This window comes from Callospermophilus lateralis, chromosome 1 (genome assembly GCF_048772815.1).
Source record: "Callospermophilus lateralis isolate mCalLat2 chromosome 1, mCalLat2.hap1, whole genome shotgun sequence".
Taxonomy (NCBI): Eukaryota; Metazoa; Chordata; class Mammalia; order Rodentia; family Sciuridae; genus Callospermophilus; species Callospermophilus lateralis.
The window spans coordinates 22,948,850-22,968,721 of NC_135305.1; the positions used below are offsets into that span (position 1 = coordinate 22,948,850).

Below are 19,872 nucleotides of genomic sequence, written 5' to 3' on the forward strand. Positions count from 1 at the left end.
TGGGAATCTTTTACAATGGTACTTGCCACATAAACAACACACAACGTGTGCTCTCTGTGATGATTAACCCCACTCTCCCCGCTCCCTCACCCCACTGTTTGAATTTCTGGGCCTGGCTACCCAACTTCTGGGTGTCGTACCACCAGGGTCAGGAATTTACTACATCCTATGCTTGTCCATTTGGTTGCTAAGCAAATTGAGTTGCTGCTAAGTTTCAGGGAGTTGAAATATGCATTCTTACATCTTCCACTCTTTGGTCTTCCATCCATCATTTGGGATTACCCAAAAGAAATCAAATCTGTCCAATGTGGGACGGTCCCTGGAACTTCAGAAGGCAGCTATGTACTGCCAGTTCTCACCTTCCTCTCACATCCCACACATAACCTTAGCTCCTTTTGCTATTTCTGATTAACACTGTTTACCAGATCCTTTATAATCTTTTTTACTTTTCTTGAATAATCTCCTGATTTTCAACGTCTGAATGTCTGAAGTCCAGCATTCATAAAATAGAGCAAATGTGGTCTGATCACCAGAGAGTATTAGAGAACTAGTTCCCTTTTGAACACCATATTTCTATTAACACAAAAGATTGATTTTTTTTTTTTTTTTGAAGCAACATCACACCAGGTTGACTCATCATCCACTCACAATCAACAGGGGACTAGATCTTCGTGACATGTGCAGTTGTAAGCTATCCCGCCCCCACTCTATACTTGTATAATTGAATTTGGGGATCGTTGAGCACTTTATATTTGTACCCATTAGCTTTGGATTGTTAGATATGAGTCATTATTACATTTGTCAGGAGCTAGGGGGAGGAAATCCTGACTGTTGTGTGTCATCTGTAACTTTGTTCAGTATGCCCATCAATGTCACCAGCTTAGTCATCAATAAAAGTGTAAGGGGCCCATGGTTGCAAGCCAGACCTGTACTGGATCTAGAAACCTGGGTATGCATCTGCCTCTTAAAAACAAGACACTTTTAGGGGCTGGGGTTGTGGCTTAGCGGTAGAGCGCTCACCTTGCACGTGTGAAACCCTGGGTTTGATCCTCAGCACCACATATAAATAAATAAATGAAATAAAGGTATTTTGTCCAACTACAACCAGAATATATATATATATATATATATATATATATATATATATATATATATATTTTTTTTTTTTTTTTTTTTTTTTTTTTTAAAGACATCATTTAGGCCTGGTATGGTGGTTGACAGCTGTATTTCTAGCTACATGGAAGAACATTTTACATGGGAGGCTGAGGAGGGAGGACCGCAAGGTTGGGACCAGCCTGGGCACTAGTGAGATACCATCTCAAAAAAAAAAATCATTCATTCAATCATCAAATATTTATTGAGTGCCTTCCATGAACTATTCTAAGTGCTGTACAAAACAAAATCTCTGCCCTCCTGGGGCTTACGTTCTAGAAGGGGAAAGAGACAATGAAAAATAAGATATGTAAGTTGTATTCAATTTTATGAAAAATGAAAGCAAATAAAAGACTGGAGAAGTTGGACAAAGGGATGGAGGTGGGGACTGTCTACAGGCTGTATGGCTAAAGCAAAATGCGCATGTCCTGCATTCCCGGTATGCGTCTGACCCAAACGTTCTTCCCAAGTGGGCAGCAAGTCTTTCTGATTTCTCAACACCCCCCTTTCTCTATATGGAATTATATTAGAACAAAAATCAATAGAGCAATGATGAAGAATTTAATTAGTCATGAAACAAAAAAAGAAAATTTGAAAGGACTTCACATTTCTCTGTCCACATAGGATATTCAAATACCTTAAAGACAAGTAGAGTTGCCAGGAAGCCAGTCACATCTCCTAACGAAGACTCCTGAGACTACAGGCACAGTACATGGTTGAAAGCAAAACAATAGAGGAAAAAGCTGAAAAGCTACTGCTTACCTTATTCCAATCCCCATGTTCTCAAGAATGGAGTGAATTCCAAGTCCAATAGCCTGCGAAGAATCTGGAGGATGGGGTACTTAGGTGACCCCAAAGCTCGGCTCAGAGAGTCTGCACATTGAATTCTGAAAAAGAAGTCCATAGTGACAGATTGGAAATCTGCCTCTATCAACTGCTCTCTGCTCATGTTTTTAAGGTTGATATATTCTTCTAAAATATATGTATGTGTGTGTGTGTGTGTGTGTGTGTGTGTGTATGTGTGTGTGTGTACTGGGGATTGAATCCAGAGGTGCTTGACCACTGAGCCACATCTCCAGCCCTTTTTATTTTTTGATTTTGAGACAAGGTCTCACTAACTTGCTTAGTGCCTTGCTAAGTTGCTGAGGCTGTCCTCACCCTTGTGATCCTCCTTCCTCAGCCTCCAAGTCGCTGGGATTACAGGTATGCCCAGTTCTTCTAAATATTTCCAATTTTTACATCCCTCTGTTATTAAGGGACTTGATAAATTTTTGTTTATTAAAATTCTAGTTGTGTCCTTTGGTTGAAAATTCATCTTATACCTCACAATGATACCTTTGGTATTTACATTCAGTCATCTATTTTGTACCATATACTTTGTTGGTGCTGGGAATAGGATAAAATATGGTCATTGCTTCCAGGAAGCTCACAATAGAGAGGGAGGTAGAAACAGGAAAGTCAACTCTAAGGAAGCAGTGTGTTGAACAGAGAAAATGATGGGAAGTGGGAAGTCAGTGACCTCTAAGCAGAAAGAGTTAATCCTAAGGAGGTGGCATGTCCGTTTCAGGTAGAGGCACAGCACACGCTGTGGAAATAACAGAACGGAACGTGCAGGCTGAGTTCCAGCGCTGAATGCACTTCCATGCAGGTGAGGCAGAGGGCATTAGGCAAAGTGGTCAAGGATGAGACTGGAAAGGCAAAAAGGACTGCATTATGCAGAAATGTGCAAGCCATGTTATCGAGGAGGTACACTGCGCTGGAATGGTGATTGATTACATGTTGACATTTCAAAGAGGGAGAAGTTGTGACTGCAGATCGGATTTGGGGCTTGGGCAACAGGTGGATAGTGATGTCTCTCCTAAGACAGTGGAAAACATGAAAAACGACATGGACAGTAGGTGGGGGAGCAGGTGACCCATTCAGCCCCGGATGGGTTCCTTTCTGATGCCTGCTGAGCAGTCAGAGCAGCAGAGGGCGATTGATCCAGAAGTCAGAAGACACAGGTTTAGAAATCGTCAGCATGACCATAGAATCCACAGTGAAGCTCACAGTGTAGACAGAGGAAGGACCCTGAGAAGCAGATAGAAGGTGCAGCCAGAGAGACAGGGGGCGACAGGAAGCAGAGCTTATCTCAGAGGATGAGGGGAAGCACATTTCATGTACACGAGGGTGGGAGGCAACAAAGGCAGACGCTGTCAAGAGATCAAGTAAGAAAGACTGAGAAGCACCCACAGGTGCACCAAGGAAATATTTGACCATTTTGGTAAGGAGCTGGGCTGGTGGGGACAGAAGTCAGGTCACAGTGAATTGAGGAGACCACGGAACCAATGAATTCAGACAGTGTGTCAAAAGTTTGCCTTCAAAGTGGAAGAAGACATGATCCCTAGACCTTCTTCCCAAGGGAAGGAAATTGAGTCCTAAGGGAGGCCCATTTGCAAGGATTTTTATTTACACTAGCTCAGCTGACCACCGTGGCAGTGCTCTGGGCAGACATGGTCCAACCACCAGCCCCAGACTAGGCCAGAACTGTAAGGAAAGCCATTTATTTATAATTTTATGTTCTCCTCGTAGGTGTTCCTGGACCAAGGCCTGCTGAGATGCAAGAAGGTACGCTGACCTCTCTGAGCAATCCACCAACGACATGCCCTACAGAGGGACAAATCTGGTCAGACACGGTTCTCACAGTCATTATCTCTCACCTATTGTCATGGCTCATGTAATGGGAGCAGCCAGGGGAGGGGAGAGGAGTCTGGTCACCTTGGAGTCAGGAACAGGCAGCTGGCCCCACAGCTGGCCAGGCAGCTATGCAAGCAGGGAGTCTCTCTGAGAGCAAAATCCAGTAGCTAAAATAAATGGGTCAGGTGGAAAACAGATGACCAGAATGGCAAGCCATGCTGAAGGTTGGTCCCAGGGAGTGAAGGTGAGCCAGGACATAGTGGATGGATGCTAGAGGGGCTTTGGATGCTTCAGGAGTCCAGGGGGCCGTGCAAGAACAGGGACCAAAGAACCAGAAAGGAAGTAAAGCTCAGAGGCCCAATGCGATTACGCTGTCCACATGTCCACATCTCCACACTGCATGCTTCTGAGGCCCGGCTTTAGTTCTCAGGCCTTCATGATACGAAGTTTCTGACATTCACAACAGTCCCCCAATTTTAACCCCCTCGTCTACCATCATGACCCTGAATTCTGAGGAGACAGCAAAGACGCTCTGGCCCAGGAGCTGCTAAGGGGGTGCCCACAGGCATTGGTGGTCACCAACCTAAAAAGGTCATAGGAATGGCTCTCCTTGAGGAGGAAACAGGCCTGACCGTTGATTTAGTCCCTGAGTGAATAAGAAGACTAGCTAGTGACTTGAAGAATGGAAACATGATTTCTAAATTATGATCCTTCCGGGACATCTAGGTTCTCTGAAGTGCACACTGTGAGGAAACCGAAAGGCTTAACTGTCTTCAGTTTGTGATTAGAGCACAGAAAAGGGAGAGAACACTAGTAAACAGCACGTATTAGCCCAATATTTTTGGTTAGTGCACAGAAGGCCAACCGAGTTTTCAGCTGAAGAGTTTTTGTTTTTGTTTTTCCATTTCCCTAAAGTCAATCATCATTTACCTGCTAGATATTGCTTAAAGCAGAATTTCCATCTAATTCTCATTTGAGGGGACTGAAAAGGAAAAACTAAATAATAATACCTCATTTGTGTATAATGCTTGTCTTTCACAGAAGACACCCTCCCCGTTTAGGACTATCTAATTTAGAGTAACAACGCTTTTATAATGTAAATACTAGTAAGGGCTATTATCATTTTATAAATGAGGCATGAAAGAAATCCAGGGAGGTGGGAATGAAATGACTGGTTCAATGTAACTTCCATTTAAGAGGTGTCGTTGCTGGTTTATTTTTCACTTTTTATTAACAATGAAGCCACATTTTGGATAAGCATGTTTATTAAAGGTGTATCTTGCCCTTACATTCGAAAATGAAAAAATCTCTTAGGGAGAAATAACAAGGACCAACATAGTCACGTGCTCCTCAGATCCAGCTGCTCTCATGAATCTAGAGCTAACCAGTCAACTCCCGGCCAACTCTGCTCCCCTCAGCAGGGCTCTCAGCCGGCACCACCAGCCACTCTGGTGTCATTCCCTCTCCGTGGGAGTTATGTCATAATGGTCTTGTTGCCCCGACCTGGGAAGCGCCATTACCTATACAAATTTAGCACATACCTAAAAGCACTGACACTCTTGCTCTTTCATGAGCTTCAGGTCAGAGAGTTTTTCTGATCTTTTAATGTATTTAATCACGTTTTCATTCCCTCACACTCTCAAGCATTCACGCATTCATTTGAGAAACATCTTGTGCCCGAAATGTATTGTTTTAGATATCAAGCACTACTCTAGATGGTAAGGATGAAAACATGGAAAAGACAAAATCAAAGACTTCAAGAAACGCACAGCCTAGTAAAGAGCCAGATTAAACACTTGCTGTTCACTGTGGAAGGTGAGGAGATAGAGATAAGCACAAGAATAGTTTGGGGAGCACAGAGGGGAAATCTGGCTTGATCTGTGTGGGGTACCCTCAGGCACTGGGAGTCACCAACCTAAAAAGGTCATAGGAATGGCTCTCCCTGGGGAGGAAACAGGCCTGACCCTTGATTTAGTCCCTGAGTGAATAAGAAAAAGGAAGTCCTTGGACAGAGGTGGTCTCAGAGCCAAGCACTCCTGGAAGAGGACCTGTGCCTTCCGGGTATGGGGGACAGCATGGGCAATGGCATGAATCAGATCACTCTATGCATCTGGAGAACTTCAGAAGGTTGTATGATGGCGGGTGCTTTAGGTATTCTACGACTGGTCCTGTTTGCCATCTCAGGCCTGGAGATCCTCGTAAATGACTCTATAAAGGGAAATGTCTTGTCTGCAGTCGTGTAAGTAAAAACACTTTCTATGTGGATCTGTACTCACTATTTAAGGAATATCCCAGAGGGAAAAGCACACAGTCAAGGTTTCTCTGGTCTCCCCAAGTTTTGTATTATCCATATTTCATTACTATTATACTCCAGGGACTAATAGAAACAGCGGACTTTTTCATCAAATCTAGGTGGTCTCTTAGCCCATTTCCATTATATTTTACTGTAAAAATTTTGTATGTAGAAATACTTCAAAATACAAGTGGGTATGGTGGTTTCACATGTGTAATTCCAGTGATTTTTTTGAGGGGAGGGAGTGCTAGGGGTTGAACCCCAGAACTTGTGCACGCTAAGCAAGCACTCTACCAACTGAGATATATCCCCAGCCATCCTAGTGATTTGGGAACTTGGGAAGGAGGATTGCAGGTTCCAGTCCAGCCTGGGCAATTTATGAGACCTGTCTTAAAATAATACTCAGTGGTAAAGTGCCCTGGGTTTAAACTCTAATACCTAAACAAACACACACCCCATAGTGTTTTCAAATGCATGGTTGGATGGGGCGGATTTTTCCTCTTAACCTCTTTCAGACTGTTCAGATTGGAGCTGCCCAGCCTCCAAAAGGACAGAATCAGCCTTATAAGTTTCTTATTGGCAACACCAGGAGGAGGTAGTTGGAAATGGCCTCTGAAAATTCTACACCAAGTCCCTGTAGTAACAGCTGTTTCCTGGGACTCCATCTTCCCCTCTGAGAAGGCTGGCATGGAGGCCTGTATGTACTGAGGCCAGAAAGAGAGAGAGAGAGAGAGAGAGAGAAGAAATACAAACACAACAGAATTCACACAGAACTGTCCTTAGACTAATCGACTGCCTCAGTGATCATACTCTGCATTCCCTTGTCACTTGTGAAAAACTTTGACCCTGAAATCACACCCTTATTTTTACTTGGGAATTTTTCAGCTACTTTAATACAAGTTCAAAGTAATTCATTGATATTAGTTCCAAATTCATGGGATCCTCTCTGACATATCATTTCTTCATTTATCCAGGCTTCACCCATTCAAGAAGCATCTACTGCCTCATCTCTATCTCTTGCAGCCAACCCCATCAGCCTTCTGTTCCTGTTACTCCATTAAACACACAGCTGGGAAGTCTCAATGACTTCCATGATGTTGATTCCAATGGTCTGTAGCCTCTTAGCACAGATGATTGGTCCCTTCTTATTGACACTTGCTGTCTTCCTTCCTTCTTGTTCTTAGTCTCTTGCTGGGCTCTTTCTTCTGATCTCTGAATGTTGGAAGTCACCTTGGGTTTGCACCTCTGACACTGCCCATTCAGTCCATTGCTTTAAATACCACACCATGGAGGTTGGGGATATGGCTAAAGGGTTCATGAGACCTTGGGTTTCCTTCCTAGCACCACAAAAACAATAGACAAATACCATCTCTGTCACCCTGACCTGTCTTCTGAAGAGGGCTTCTTTCCCCAGAGGTGCTCAAGTTTGGGCTGGGCCCTGGAGGAGAAGAGATGAGTTGGCCAAGAGGAGAAAATATATCCCCCCCCGCCCGCCACCCCGCAAGGGGAAGAAGATGAGAAAAGAGGGCTGGGTTGTGGCTCAGTGGTAAAGTGCTTGCCTAGTATGTGTGAGGCACTGGGTTCAATCCTCAGTGCCACATAAAAATAAATAAATAAAATAAAGGTATTATGTCCATCTACAACTAAATTTTTTTTTTTTAAAGGCATAGTTGGTAGAGTGCTTGCCACACCTGTGCAAGGCCCTGGGTTCAATCCCCAGCACTGCAAAATAAATAAATAAATAAATAGGCTCAAAGGTGTGAAAAGAGAAAATGTTCAGAGAACAGGAAGCGGTCTGGTGCAGGTTGGAGATGATTGGTAAGTAGGTTCTAGGTAGGTTTCAAGAACTTTGATGGACAGCTAAGGAATATGGACTTTACACAGAAGATGAGAAGTAATCCTTAGAGGTCCTTAAAGAAGGGAGAGACATAAGCATTCATGTTTCAAAAATAAAAATATGAATTTTGGCAGCAAGATGGAGGCTGAACTAGATTAAGGAGAGAACGTGGCCAGGAAGGTCAATTACGAACCCACTGCAACAGTCTATAAGGAAGGGATTAAGGTCTCTATGGCAACAGTGGAATGAAAAGTAGTGAATAGCCAGGTGAGGGGCACACAGCTATAATCCCAGCTACTTCGGAGGCTAAGGCAGGAGGATTGCAAGTTTGAACCATCCAGGACAGCATATCAAGACCCTATCTCCAAATTTTGGGGACGGGATTGAACTCAGGGCACTTAACCACCGAGCCACATCCCCAGTCCTATTTTGTATTTTATTTAGAGAAAAGGTCTCACTGAGTTGCTTAGTGCCTTGCTTTTGCTGAGGCTGGCTTTGAACTCATGATCCTCCTGCCCCAGTTTCCCAAGTTGCTAGGATTACAGGTGTATGCCACAGCTCCTGGCTTAAAAAAAAAAAAAAAAAAAAATTATAAAGGGGTGGAGGGTGGGGAAAGAACTAATGATGTAGCTCAGTGGGAAAACAGACCAGGGTTCAATACCGTGTATTGAAAAAAGAAAAGAAAAAACATAGTGACAAGGGGGCTGGGGCTGTGGCTCAGGCGGTAGCGCGCTCGCCTGGCATGCATGCGGCCCGGGGTTGGATCCTCAGCACCACATACAAACAAAGATGTTGTGTCCGCCGATAACTAAAAAATAAATATTACAAATTCTTTCTCTCCCTCTCTCACTCTCTCTTAAAAAAAAACATAGTGACAAAATCGGGGGGGATTTAGAAACAGCATCAAATACACCATGATTGATTAGGTGGAAGTCTGGCAGTACGGGAGACAGGCCAAGGTTAAAGTTTAGTTACATTCAACACAGGGAGACCAGGTGTGGAGGGGATGATTAGTAGCATTTTAAGTTTGAAGCAATTGCAGGGTGTCCAGTATGAATGAATGACAGGTCTGCAGATGAGGAGAGAGGTTGGACTAAATGCACAGATTCAGATAAGCCTTCATAATGGATGGGATGTCCTGGGGAAGACAAACCATGAGCCCAGAATGAAAGCATGCAGGCAGCTGTCAGGAGAGAAGAAACAGAGGTTGGGTAGGACTAGAAACGAACCTGCAGAGAGGTGGCACAGGAGTGGGACAGAGTAAGGTCTGTCAATAGAGGGAGAAGCCACCTTCTGAGAGGTAATGATGGGCCAGGATGAAAGGACAAGGAGGTTCTGTAATTAGAAGATGAGACAAACAGTGTCTAGAGAGTTAGAAGCTGGTCTGCAAGGGACCTAGCTAAGCCTCTTTTTTAAAGTGTGGCTGGGGGCAGTCCAGGTAGTGGCGGAAGAAGGTGGAGCAGGGCCAGGTGTAGGGATGGGAGTTTTAAGTACAGCAGGTGGCCGGCCATCCAGCTTCTGTCCACAAGACAACCTCTGAGTGTTTGCACAGCCAAGCATTCTATTTGGTTCAGCCTATATTCATTGGGAGCACCTGCTATGTCTAAAGTAGCAGACCAGCATTGCAACGCTCAAAAAGACATCCCAGGTGCAATCATGTTTTGGCTTTTCATTTATCAACCTAAACTTTTCTTCTTCTGACCACAGCTCTCTGTCCTCTGGAGCTGTACCTGATGCAACAAGAGTTTCTTCCATACAGCAGTCCTTCTGCTAACTGAAGATTCCTCTCCCCTGCCCCCTTGGGGATTTCCCACTTGTTTCAGTTTTGCAAAATAATCTGGTCTTTTCACATGTGTATGATGTTTGTTGGTAGGCAGGTATTTTATTATCAGGTGGCTGCTTCCCTCCAAGTATCCATAGCTAATCTCTTTTAAAGTGTTGCACTCACCTAGGCATGGTGATAAACACCTGTAATCCCAGTGACTTGGGAGGCTGAGGCAGGAGGATCTCAAGTTCAAAGCTAACCTCAGCATTTAGCAAGGCCCCAAACAACTTAGTGATATCCTGTCTCTAAATAAAATATAGAAAAGGGCTGAGAGTGTGACTCAGTGGTTAAGCACCCCTGGGTTCAATCTCTGGTACAAAAAAAAAAATGTTGCATTCAAAGTTAATTGCAATTGTCCTCATCTAGTAAAGCAGTGTACAAACCAGTAGGAGCATCCTTTCCCTTGTTCAGGACATGGTCCCTGTGGTCCCACCACCTGAGATTGTAGATTGTATATGTGTCCTGAGGCCATACTGCTGCCTCCAGGTGCTTCACAATCAATATCCTGACATCTTTTGGAAAGTTTTACAAACTAGGTCTCCCAAATCTTACACTTTTAAAAGTCAATTGCAGGATTTAACATTTTTTCCTCACTAAATATTATGTTTTTACATTGATTTTTATTGCCAAGTAGTAAAAACAACAAGGATTAACCAGGTGTGGTGGCACATGCCTGTAATCCTAGCAGCTCAGGAGGCTGAGGCAGAAGAATCATGAGTTCAAAGCCAGCCTCAGCAACAGCAAGGTGCTAAGCAACTCAGTGAGACCCTGTTTCTAAGTAAATACAAAATAGGGCTGGGGATGTGCCCCTGAGTTCAATAACTGGTACCCCCCTGCACCCTTCCACCTCCACCCCACCCCCTGCAAAAAAAAGAGCAAGGGCTTAGGAGTCAGGCATTTTACATTCAAATTTTGCTTTTGTTAGGTAGCCTACTGACTTTGAATGTGTCATGTGATCTCTCTGAGTCTCAATGAGCTTAACACTGAGAAGAGAGCTAATCCTGTCCACATTGCAAAGTGGTTCTGATACTAAAACAAGCAGGGTAGAATATCTACTGAGTGCTCAGTATATTTTGGTTTTCTTGCTTTCCTTGGATTCTCTCAGCTTTGTGTTCTTAGTAGATGTATGCCTTTCGAGTTGCTACTCAAGATTAAAAAAACTTTCTTTTAATAAAAAGAAAAGCCAGGCACAGTAGCACATGCCTATAATCCCAGTGACCCTGGAGGCTGAGGCAGGAGGATAGTAAGTTCAAAGCCAGCCTCAGCAACTTAGCTAGATCCTAAGCAACTTAGCAAGACCCTGTCTTAAAATAAAAAAATAAAAAGGGCTGGGGATGTGGCTCAGTGGAAAATGCCCCTGGGTTCAATGCTTGTTAAAATGAATAAATTAATAAAATAAAATAAAATGTTGACTATAATAGGAGCCAAGGACCAAAAGAAAATACTTTGGCATGACAGTTAAGCAAATTGGTTCTGCATCCAGATTTTCTGTGATTGGATCCCAGCTGCTCTACTTACTAGCTATGTACTCACAAGTGAATTTATAAACCACTCTGAGCCTTGGTCTACTCATCTGTAAAATGAGGATATCAGTACTTCTCAGATGTTAGGGAAGATTAATAAAGCTAATGATGGAAAGCACTTCTGCCCAGAACCTTGAATCCAATAAGTATCAGTGAGTGGTATTATTATTATTATTACCACTTAGAAACCTCCAGGTAAACTAAGTCCTATGAATCCACTTTTGTATATAATCATTTCATCTACTAAATAGACTGTATAATTTTGTCCCATTATATTGTCTACCAGGATCCCTAGAAAATCTCTACAATGTCAGGTACTACAAATATGCCTCTACTCTTTGGACATAGGAACCTTATCTACAAAACAAAACAAAACCAAAAAACCAAACAAACCAGGTTTAAGATTTTGGGCAAATCACTTAACATCTCTGACCTGTGGCTTCTGCTTAATGGGAATAATAATGATGCCTATTCTGGAGGTCTGGAATGGGGACTCATGACTTGAATATGGAGATAAGGAAATGAGGGTGATTTGCAGGAATTTAACTTAAGTGAACCCATGCTGGCGCTTACTTATAGGGGTTTTCTTTTCCCAAGCAACCTAAACTTATCAGTGAATAGGTTCTAGAATTCACTTTTCCCCTTTTAAAAACTGGCATAATTGCCTAACCTCAGGCATATGGTACTTCTCTTTTCAGTGATTCTTCACAATGTGTCTATGATCATATCTGGAAGTATTTTTTTGTATCCCTAGATATAGTTTATATGGATCTGAAGATTTGAATTCATTTAAATTTGAATCTTATCTAAATTTAAATTTTATTTAAATTTACACTGCCATCATTCACCTTGGGATCCCATTTCATCTTAAATTTTTCTTCTTCTCTCTCTCTTTCTTTCTTCCTTATCATTTTTCTTTTTGCAGAACTGGGGATTAGGCAAGTGCTATACCACTGAGTTATATACCCCCAGTCCCTTAAACTTTTTCTTTATCCTGACCGGAAGAATATGTATGTCTGCTGAGGTAGATTTAGAATATACATAAGTCATGAAGAAGAAAATAAAATCAACTTGAGTTCACTACCAAGATATAACCACTGTTGCTGGGTGCAGTGGCACACACCTGTAATCCCAGTGGCTGGGGAGGCTGAGGCAGGAGGATCACGAGTTCTAAGCCAGCCTCAGCAAAAATGAGGTGCTAAGCAACTTAGTGAGACCCTGTCTCTAAATAAAATACAAAATAGGGGTGGGGATATGGCTCACTGGTCAAGTGCCCCTGAGTTCAATCTCCAGTAGCCCCTCCCACCAAACCCCAAAAAGATATAACCACTGTTAATATGTTATTAGTCTTTTTTCCTGAGAAAATACATTTAAAATAAATGACCAACATTTTCTGATGCCATGACATCTTCCCAAACCCACTTTTTGTTGTATACATACATTCCATCATAGGAACATACCAATATGTATGCAATAATTCTTTTTGACACTTAGATGTCCAAATACTCAATGTTATAAAGAATGCTGTACTAGCCAAGCTAATCCCAGGAATTTGAAAGGCCGAAGCAGGAAAATTGTCAGTTCAAGGTCAGCCTCAGCAAATTCATGAGATTCTGTCTCAAATATTTAAAAATAAATAAAATAAAAAGGTCTGAGGATGTAGTTCAGTGGTAGAGTGCCCAGTTCTGCAAAAATAATATAATATAATATAATATAATATATATTAAAAGACTGGTATGCAGCTCAGAAGAGAGCCCTTACATTGCAGCTGTGAGACTCTGGATTCCATCCCCAGTACCACCAAAAAAAAAAAAAAAAAAAATGACACTAAATGTTCTTCTGCATTAAATTTTGTGAGCATTTCCAATAATTTTCTTTGAATAACGACTTAAAAATGAAATTACTGTGTTAAATGGTTTGTATATTTTAATTCTTTAAAAATTATGTTCTTATTTCCCTTTTTAAATTTTTTTTTTTAATTGTCAATGGATCTTTTGTTTTATTTATTTATTTATATCTGGTGCTGAGGCTTGAACTCAGGGGCCTCACAAATGCCAGGCAAGCCGTAAGCACTCTACCACCAAGCCACAACTCCAGCCCTATTTTAAGGTTTTTTAACATTCAATGACAAATTGCTCTGTGGAATGCTTATATCAGTTCAGGCTTCCAATATAATAGGAGTGCCATTATTTCCCTGAATCTTTATCCATGCAAGAAAGCATCTTATAAATGTTTTTGACCATTTGCAAGGCTCAAAGGCATCTGGCTGGTTTTTTGTTTGTTTGTTTGTTTGTTTGGGGCAGAGCTGGAGATCCCAGGGCCTCACACACGCTAATCACATGCTCTACCTCTGAGTCTCACCCCCAGTCCAGGCTTTTACTTTAATTTGCATTTTCTTTAATTACCTGTGAGACTGAATCTTTTTAATCTTTGTTGAGTATTTGAATTCCTTTTTTCTTTTTGTCCTTTCATGTTCTTATTTATTCTTTTTTTTTGGGGGGGGGGAGCTCTGGAAATTGAACCCACAGGGAATCTACTGTGGAGCTACATGCCGGTCCTTTTTATTTTTTTAATTTTGAGGCAGCAACTCACAAAATTGCCCAAGTTGACCTCCAAATTGAAATCTAAATCCTCTTGCCTCAGCCTCCCAGTTGCTAGGATTGTAGATGTGGCCCACCACCAGGCCTGGCCTCTTTACTCACTCTTTTGAGATGTTGAGTTTTTCTTATAATTGTGTAAGATTTCTTTCTATGTTAAGGACACTACCCTTTGTCATAGCTCTATCTAAAGTCCTAGACATGTCATTTGCCTTTTAATTTTGTTTGTGATGTTGTTTTATCTCCATAAATTTAAAAGTTCTAAGTAATCAGATATATCAACATTTTTCTTTTAGAAACCATCAAGCTTAATGTTTTTGTTCACGAAGGCCTTTTACCACCTTCGGATCAAGCAATGCCTGTGGCATTTTCCTCTTTTCAACGCATGTCACTTTTCTTATGTGGGTCATTTTCCACAATGAACCCCTTAATTCATCTGAAACGTGTTCCATTCCTTCTTAACTGTGTTTGTTCCATCCTATTGAACCAGAGAGGATGGTTCCGATGGTTCCGTTTCAAGAAACAGAAACCTAAACTTGAAGTGTCTTAACCAATAAAATAGAATTTTCTGGCTCCTGGAAGTGAAAAGTTCAAAGACTTCAGGTCTGTTTGGTCAGGTACCTCACACAATGTGGACAGGACCTGACAGTGCTCACTTCATTTCTTTGCTTTAGCCACTGGTGACAGCTCCAATCTCAACAAACTCTCCTCTTGTGGTCCCTTGATGGTGCCAAGAATTTTCAGGGTTACTTGTGCATTAACTTCTGGAAGGAAGCATCTTTGGTCTAGCATTCCCAGCAAAACTCCTGACATTCTCTTTGATGAAACTGACTTAGGTCTCATGCCCATACTTGAGTAAGTCATTAAGTCTGAAGGGATGTTATTCACTGCTTGGCTTAACCTGGCCACGTGCCCTGTCAGGGAGGGAGATGAAGGTAGTGCTGGAGAACCCAGCTTTCCCAGAACTTTTCGGGGAAAGAACAGCTGTAAAGCAAGTAAGATGGCAACTAATGTTCTATTTTAAAGGATCAATATCTGAGTTTTTTTATGGAAAATGACAGATGCCCTGTCATTCAAAAGCTGGTTTATCTTACCTCTATTCATATGCTAGAGCTCAGATCATGAAAAGACATGGTCCCTTCCCTTTATGTTCAAGATATATATGGACCACCTGGACACATTGCAGTTTCTAGAGGTCTGATCAGATGTGGTTGGAACAATTTCCTCCATGGTTAACTGATCTATAGGTTCTCTGAATTCCTTCTTTAACATGGACTTCAAAGATGTGATACAAATAGACAACAGCCTCAACTCTCCCCTGAATTTATTCTGGCCAAGTCTCTGTCTTCTGGCTACCTGGTTCTTTAGTTATTTGGACCATTCCTTGTCTTGTTTATTTATTGACCCAAGTCTCAATCAGTTTGCAATATCTTCCCCTGTTTTGTGTTCCCTGACCTCTAAATACCTTCTCAGAGGAGGCTTCCCTGGGGTCAGTAGAAGCTGAGGGAGTTGGAAACTGGGGCATCAGGGTTTAAAGTCAATCACCTAATTGGTTCAGAAGAGGTAGGACATAGTGGTACCATGTGCCGGGCACAGTTCAAAAAATCCGGCCCAGGGGAAGCCATTGTCCATCTAACCCCATCTTGAATATCTCTATAATTGTTTATCCTTTTCTGCATCTTAACCACCTTGGCCTTTTCAACATACATTTCCTATCTCCATCCAGACCCCCTGTGACAAGTTCAGTGACTTGGCTTCTAAGGGATGACAGTGGTCTCCTTGTCTTTAGAAGGTTTTGAATCCCATTGGCCTTTCTGGGTCCTAGTATTTGGCACTCTTATTCTTCACTAGTGCTCATCCAATCCTGTATCCTTCGTGGAATAACACACTTCTGAATGTGGCGTCCAAACTTCTTTCTGATGCTTTCCTATCTTTCAGTGACCACTGACAGTACTACCACTTTCAGGACACAAAGTGGACCCCTTAATCTGTTGAGTGCAATTAATACTGTCAGAGCTAAGAATAAAATTCCAAATTTCCTGTATTCTAAAATCAACTTATGGTAGGATGCACCATGCTTTAATGACTGCCTCAAGATCTTCCAAAAAAACATTACCACATTACAGGTGCCTATTGAAGATACATTCTGATTTTAGAAATATTAAAAATGTGGGAATAAAGAACCTGTACCTTGGGCTGGAATTGTGGCTCACCGGTAGAGTGCTCGCCTAGTAGGGCGGGACCCGGGTTCGATCCTCAGTACCACATAAAAATAAAATACATTGTGTTGTGTCCATCTACACCAAAAAATAAATATTAAAAAAAAAGAATCTGTACCTTAGAATCTAGGGAAGGCTACAGTTGAACTGATCTGTTTGTTTAATTAACTATTCACATCAGTCAGTCTGCCCCATTCAATAGCCCTACCCCTCATTCTTTATTATTCTTTATTATAAATGTAAGCAAAAGTAAACATGGAAACCAATCTTTGTCTTCAATACTATTCCCAGACTCCAGCTGCCTCTGGACATGAACCCCTCAAGCATTATTCTCATGGGCCCTTATCATACAGTAGTTCCCCCTTATCTGAGGTTTTGCTTTCTGCAGTTTCAGTTACCTTTAGTGAACCATAGTCTGAAAATATTACATGGAAAATTCCAGAAATAAACAATTCACTAGTTTTAAATCACTTTTCTTACAATATATTGTCATAATTTTTCTAGTTTAGTTATTGTTGTTGATTTCCTACTGTGTCTTAAATTGTAAATTAAACGTTATCATAGGTATGTTATGTATAGGAAAAAACATAGTTTATATGGGTTTGGTATTCTTCGTGGTTTTGGGCATCCACTGAGGGGCTTGAACATAACCTTCTTGCAGATAAGGGCAGGACTACTATACATCCTTCCTCCTGTCTTTCCTGCATGTCCTTTATAAATATGAGCTAATGCTGAGCATGGTGGTACATGCCTGTAATCCTAGAAAATTAGAGGCTGAGGCAGGAGGATCACAAATTCCAGTCCAGCCTCAGCAATTTAGGAAGACGCTGTCTCAAAATAAAAATGGCTAGAGATACAGCTCAGCCCAGTACCACAAACAAAACAAAATACCCCCACCCCGCAAACCCACGAGTTTATCAGATCACTTCTTCAGCAAGCATTCTAATGTTTTCTTTTTCTTCCTTGAAATCACTGATTTTACAAGAACATATATTTCAAGTCATCTTTCTTGAGCTTTTATTCCCTATTTCCTGCCCAGACAGTCTCATGTACATATGATGTCTTTGTCTTCACATGAGGTTAGTGAATGCAGTTGCCTTCTCTGGCTATTACAATTTCAAGGGTGCTGTGGTCACTTACTTCAAGTTGACTGTCACTTCTACTTTGCTAACACATTCTTCTTAACTGGTTAGAATCAGGCATAGAATAGTATTTCTTCAATAAGCAATTAGTTTAAATTTAAATTGTGCCAACTTTATTTGATGCTCGCTTTTCAACAGAACAATATTGTCAGTTGATGATGTCAGATCAATTGAACTTCTCCACTACACTCCTATGCCAATAATTTTGTCATCTTTACTTGGAAAGCATTATTGAATGCTGCCATAATGGGATCAAAAGGCATGCTAGAACTAGTTGACAGCACATGGCCGGTGGAGAAAGGGTGTGAGTCAAAATCAGGGTAGGGGTATTCCCAGGGCCAGGCTGTGAATATAGGAGCTGGCCTGGATTAGGGAAGCTAGGCTGTGCAAGATCTGGTGTCCCATACCAAAGTAAAAATTCAGAAAGCTACTAATACCAAGCAGTCCAGACTTACTCCAGCAGCAGGTTATCCATGAAGGATAAGGGACCTGTGTCCCATGGTCTAAGATGATCACAGCAAGAGTGTGGGTAATAGAATATAGCCCCCTGGGGAAGAGGACTGGTCAAAGCTGAGCTAAACAAGACATCAAAATAATGGTAAAAGTAAGTTAGGGACCAGGACAGGCCCCCACATTACTGAGATCTAGATGCAAGGCACAATGGCCAGAAAGGAGTGTCATGTTGGAGGCCAAGAATTGGTCAGACACGGCTGGAAGACATAGTAGGAAGGACCTACATGTGTCCAAGGCTCACAGCTGACCTGACTGGAAGGAAGCAAGGTGGTAGGGGCTCTTATCCTTGATGCACTTTCTTCCAGTTAGAACTGGCCTCTCAGTGTTGGCAGGCTGGGGAGTCAGACCTGTAGGTGGAGCTTCTTAAAACAATCCAGCTGCTGGTTGCTAGGGAAGTCAACTGGCCTGGTGCCTCATTACATATTCCTGGGACAATGTTACTTCTGCTTTTATTTTCACCCAAATGTTTTCTACCAGGTGTCAAACCTCAGGTTTGTGGGTTTCCATATGTATCCATGACTTCATTACTGACAAGGTCACGCTCTCCCCACCTCCTACTGTGTTTTCTGGGTGAACAAGTGATATATCCTCATATTGCTGTAATACAACAATGGCTAGGAGTTATTGACTGCTGATCACATACCAGTTACCATGCTAGATAATTTACATGTTACCTTATTTAATTCCCACAACCTCCTTTAGAGTAGTTATTGTTACCTCTATTTTTTAAAAGAGGAAACTGAAGCTTATATGGTTTATATAATCAACCCAAGTTCACACAGCTGAGATGCAGAAGAGCTCAGATTTAAACTTAGCCTTTTCTGACTGCCTATCCACTGCTTCAAATGTCTACATTTATACAGTGACATGCCCAAACCATTTTCACTAAACTTATAAGTCACTAGGTTTTTTTTGTTTACCTACCTACCTACCTACCTACCTCTCAGGGATCTAACCTCTTTAACTCCATATTACCATGAATTGCCCTATGCAAGAAGTAGATCATTAATACATACTTACTGAATGAATGAATACAGTTCGAAATGTGATTAACTGCACCACTCAGTTCTCTCTTGATTTGGGTATTTATAAAGCCAACTAGTAAGAATTCTTCATTTTGCTCTATTTGAAATCATGAGTTGCTTCAGGATGGGAACACATTCTGAGAAATGTGTCCTTAGGTAATTTTGTCATTTTGCAAACTCCTAGAGTGTACTTATACAAACCTACATGATACAGCCTACTACCCACCTAGGTTATATGGTGTATATGTGTGTGTGTATGTAGATATGCAAGTGTACACGTGCATATGCACACACATATGTAAGATAGCCTATTGCTTCTAGGCCATGATAGAAGAAAAAAGATTAAATCAAATATGAGAAAAAGACGTATGAAACCGATGCTGGTGTAACAGCAGACTCTTTTACTGTAATTTTTTAAAAATAAGAAATATACTCAAAAATAGTAGTATAGTATAATAGATACATAAACTGGTAATGTAGTTGTTTATCATTACCAAGTATTGGTACTCTACTAAATTGCATGTGCTGTACTTGTATCCGACTGGCAGGACAGTAGGTTTGTTTACACTAACGTCCATGAGTAATATGTTGTACTACGGTGTTCTGATGGCTGCAACATCACCAGGCAACAGGAATTTTTCAGCCCTAGTATTATAATCTGATAGGACCACCATTGTGTATGCGGTCTGTTGTTGACCAAAATTCCGTTTTGTGGTGCAAGGCTGTACTACAACCATGAACATGTCCATTACCAGGAAGAGAAAGCAAAGCATTACTGAACTGAAGAGACACACTTTATTACCAAATTAAGTCAGATGTAGGCAAATGTGTTTATATGTTCAAGTAAATTTGAGAGTTTAAAATAAAGATAGATATATACATATATACACACACAACACATTATTTTCTTTATAAGTCCAAATCTGAATATTGTTCTCATCATATCATCTTCATGTGTGTCTAAACCAGAGGTTGCTAATATACTGCCCACAGTCCAAATCCAGCTCATGCCTTGTTTTATGTGGCCTGTGGGCTAAGGATTGTTTTCACATTTTTAAAACAGTTGGGGG

General features: G+C 41.4%; 1 protein-coding gene across 2 annotated transcripts in view; it reads right to left on the minus strand.

Moving 5' to 3' along the window:
- Positions 1-19,872, minus strand: part of Mkln1 (muskelin 1) — a 336,778-nt gene that overhangs the window by 308,989 nt on the left and 7,917 nt on the right. For both annotated transcript variants that reach the window (XM_076833133.2, XM_076833142.2), the window contains one exon: positions 1,915-2,039. In XM_076833133.2, coding sequence (XP_076689248.1) covers positions 1,915-1,931 — 17 coding nt within the window. In that variant the 5' untranslated portion in view covers positions 1,932-2,039. The remainder of the gene's footprint in view (positions 1-1,914; positions 2,040-19,872) is intronic.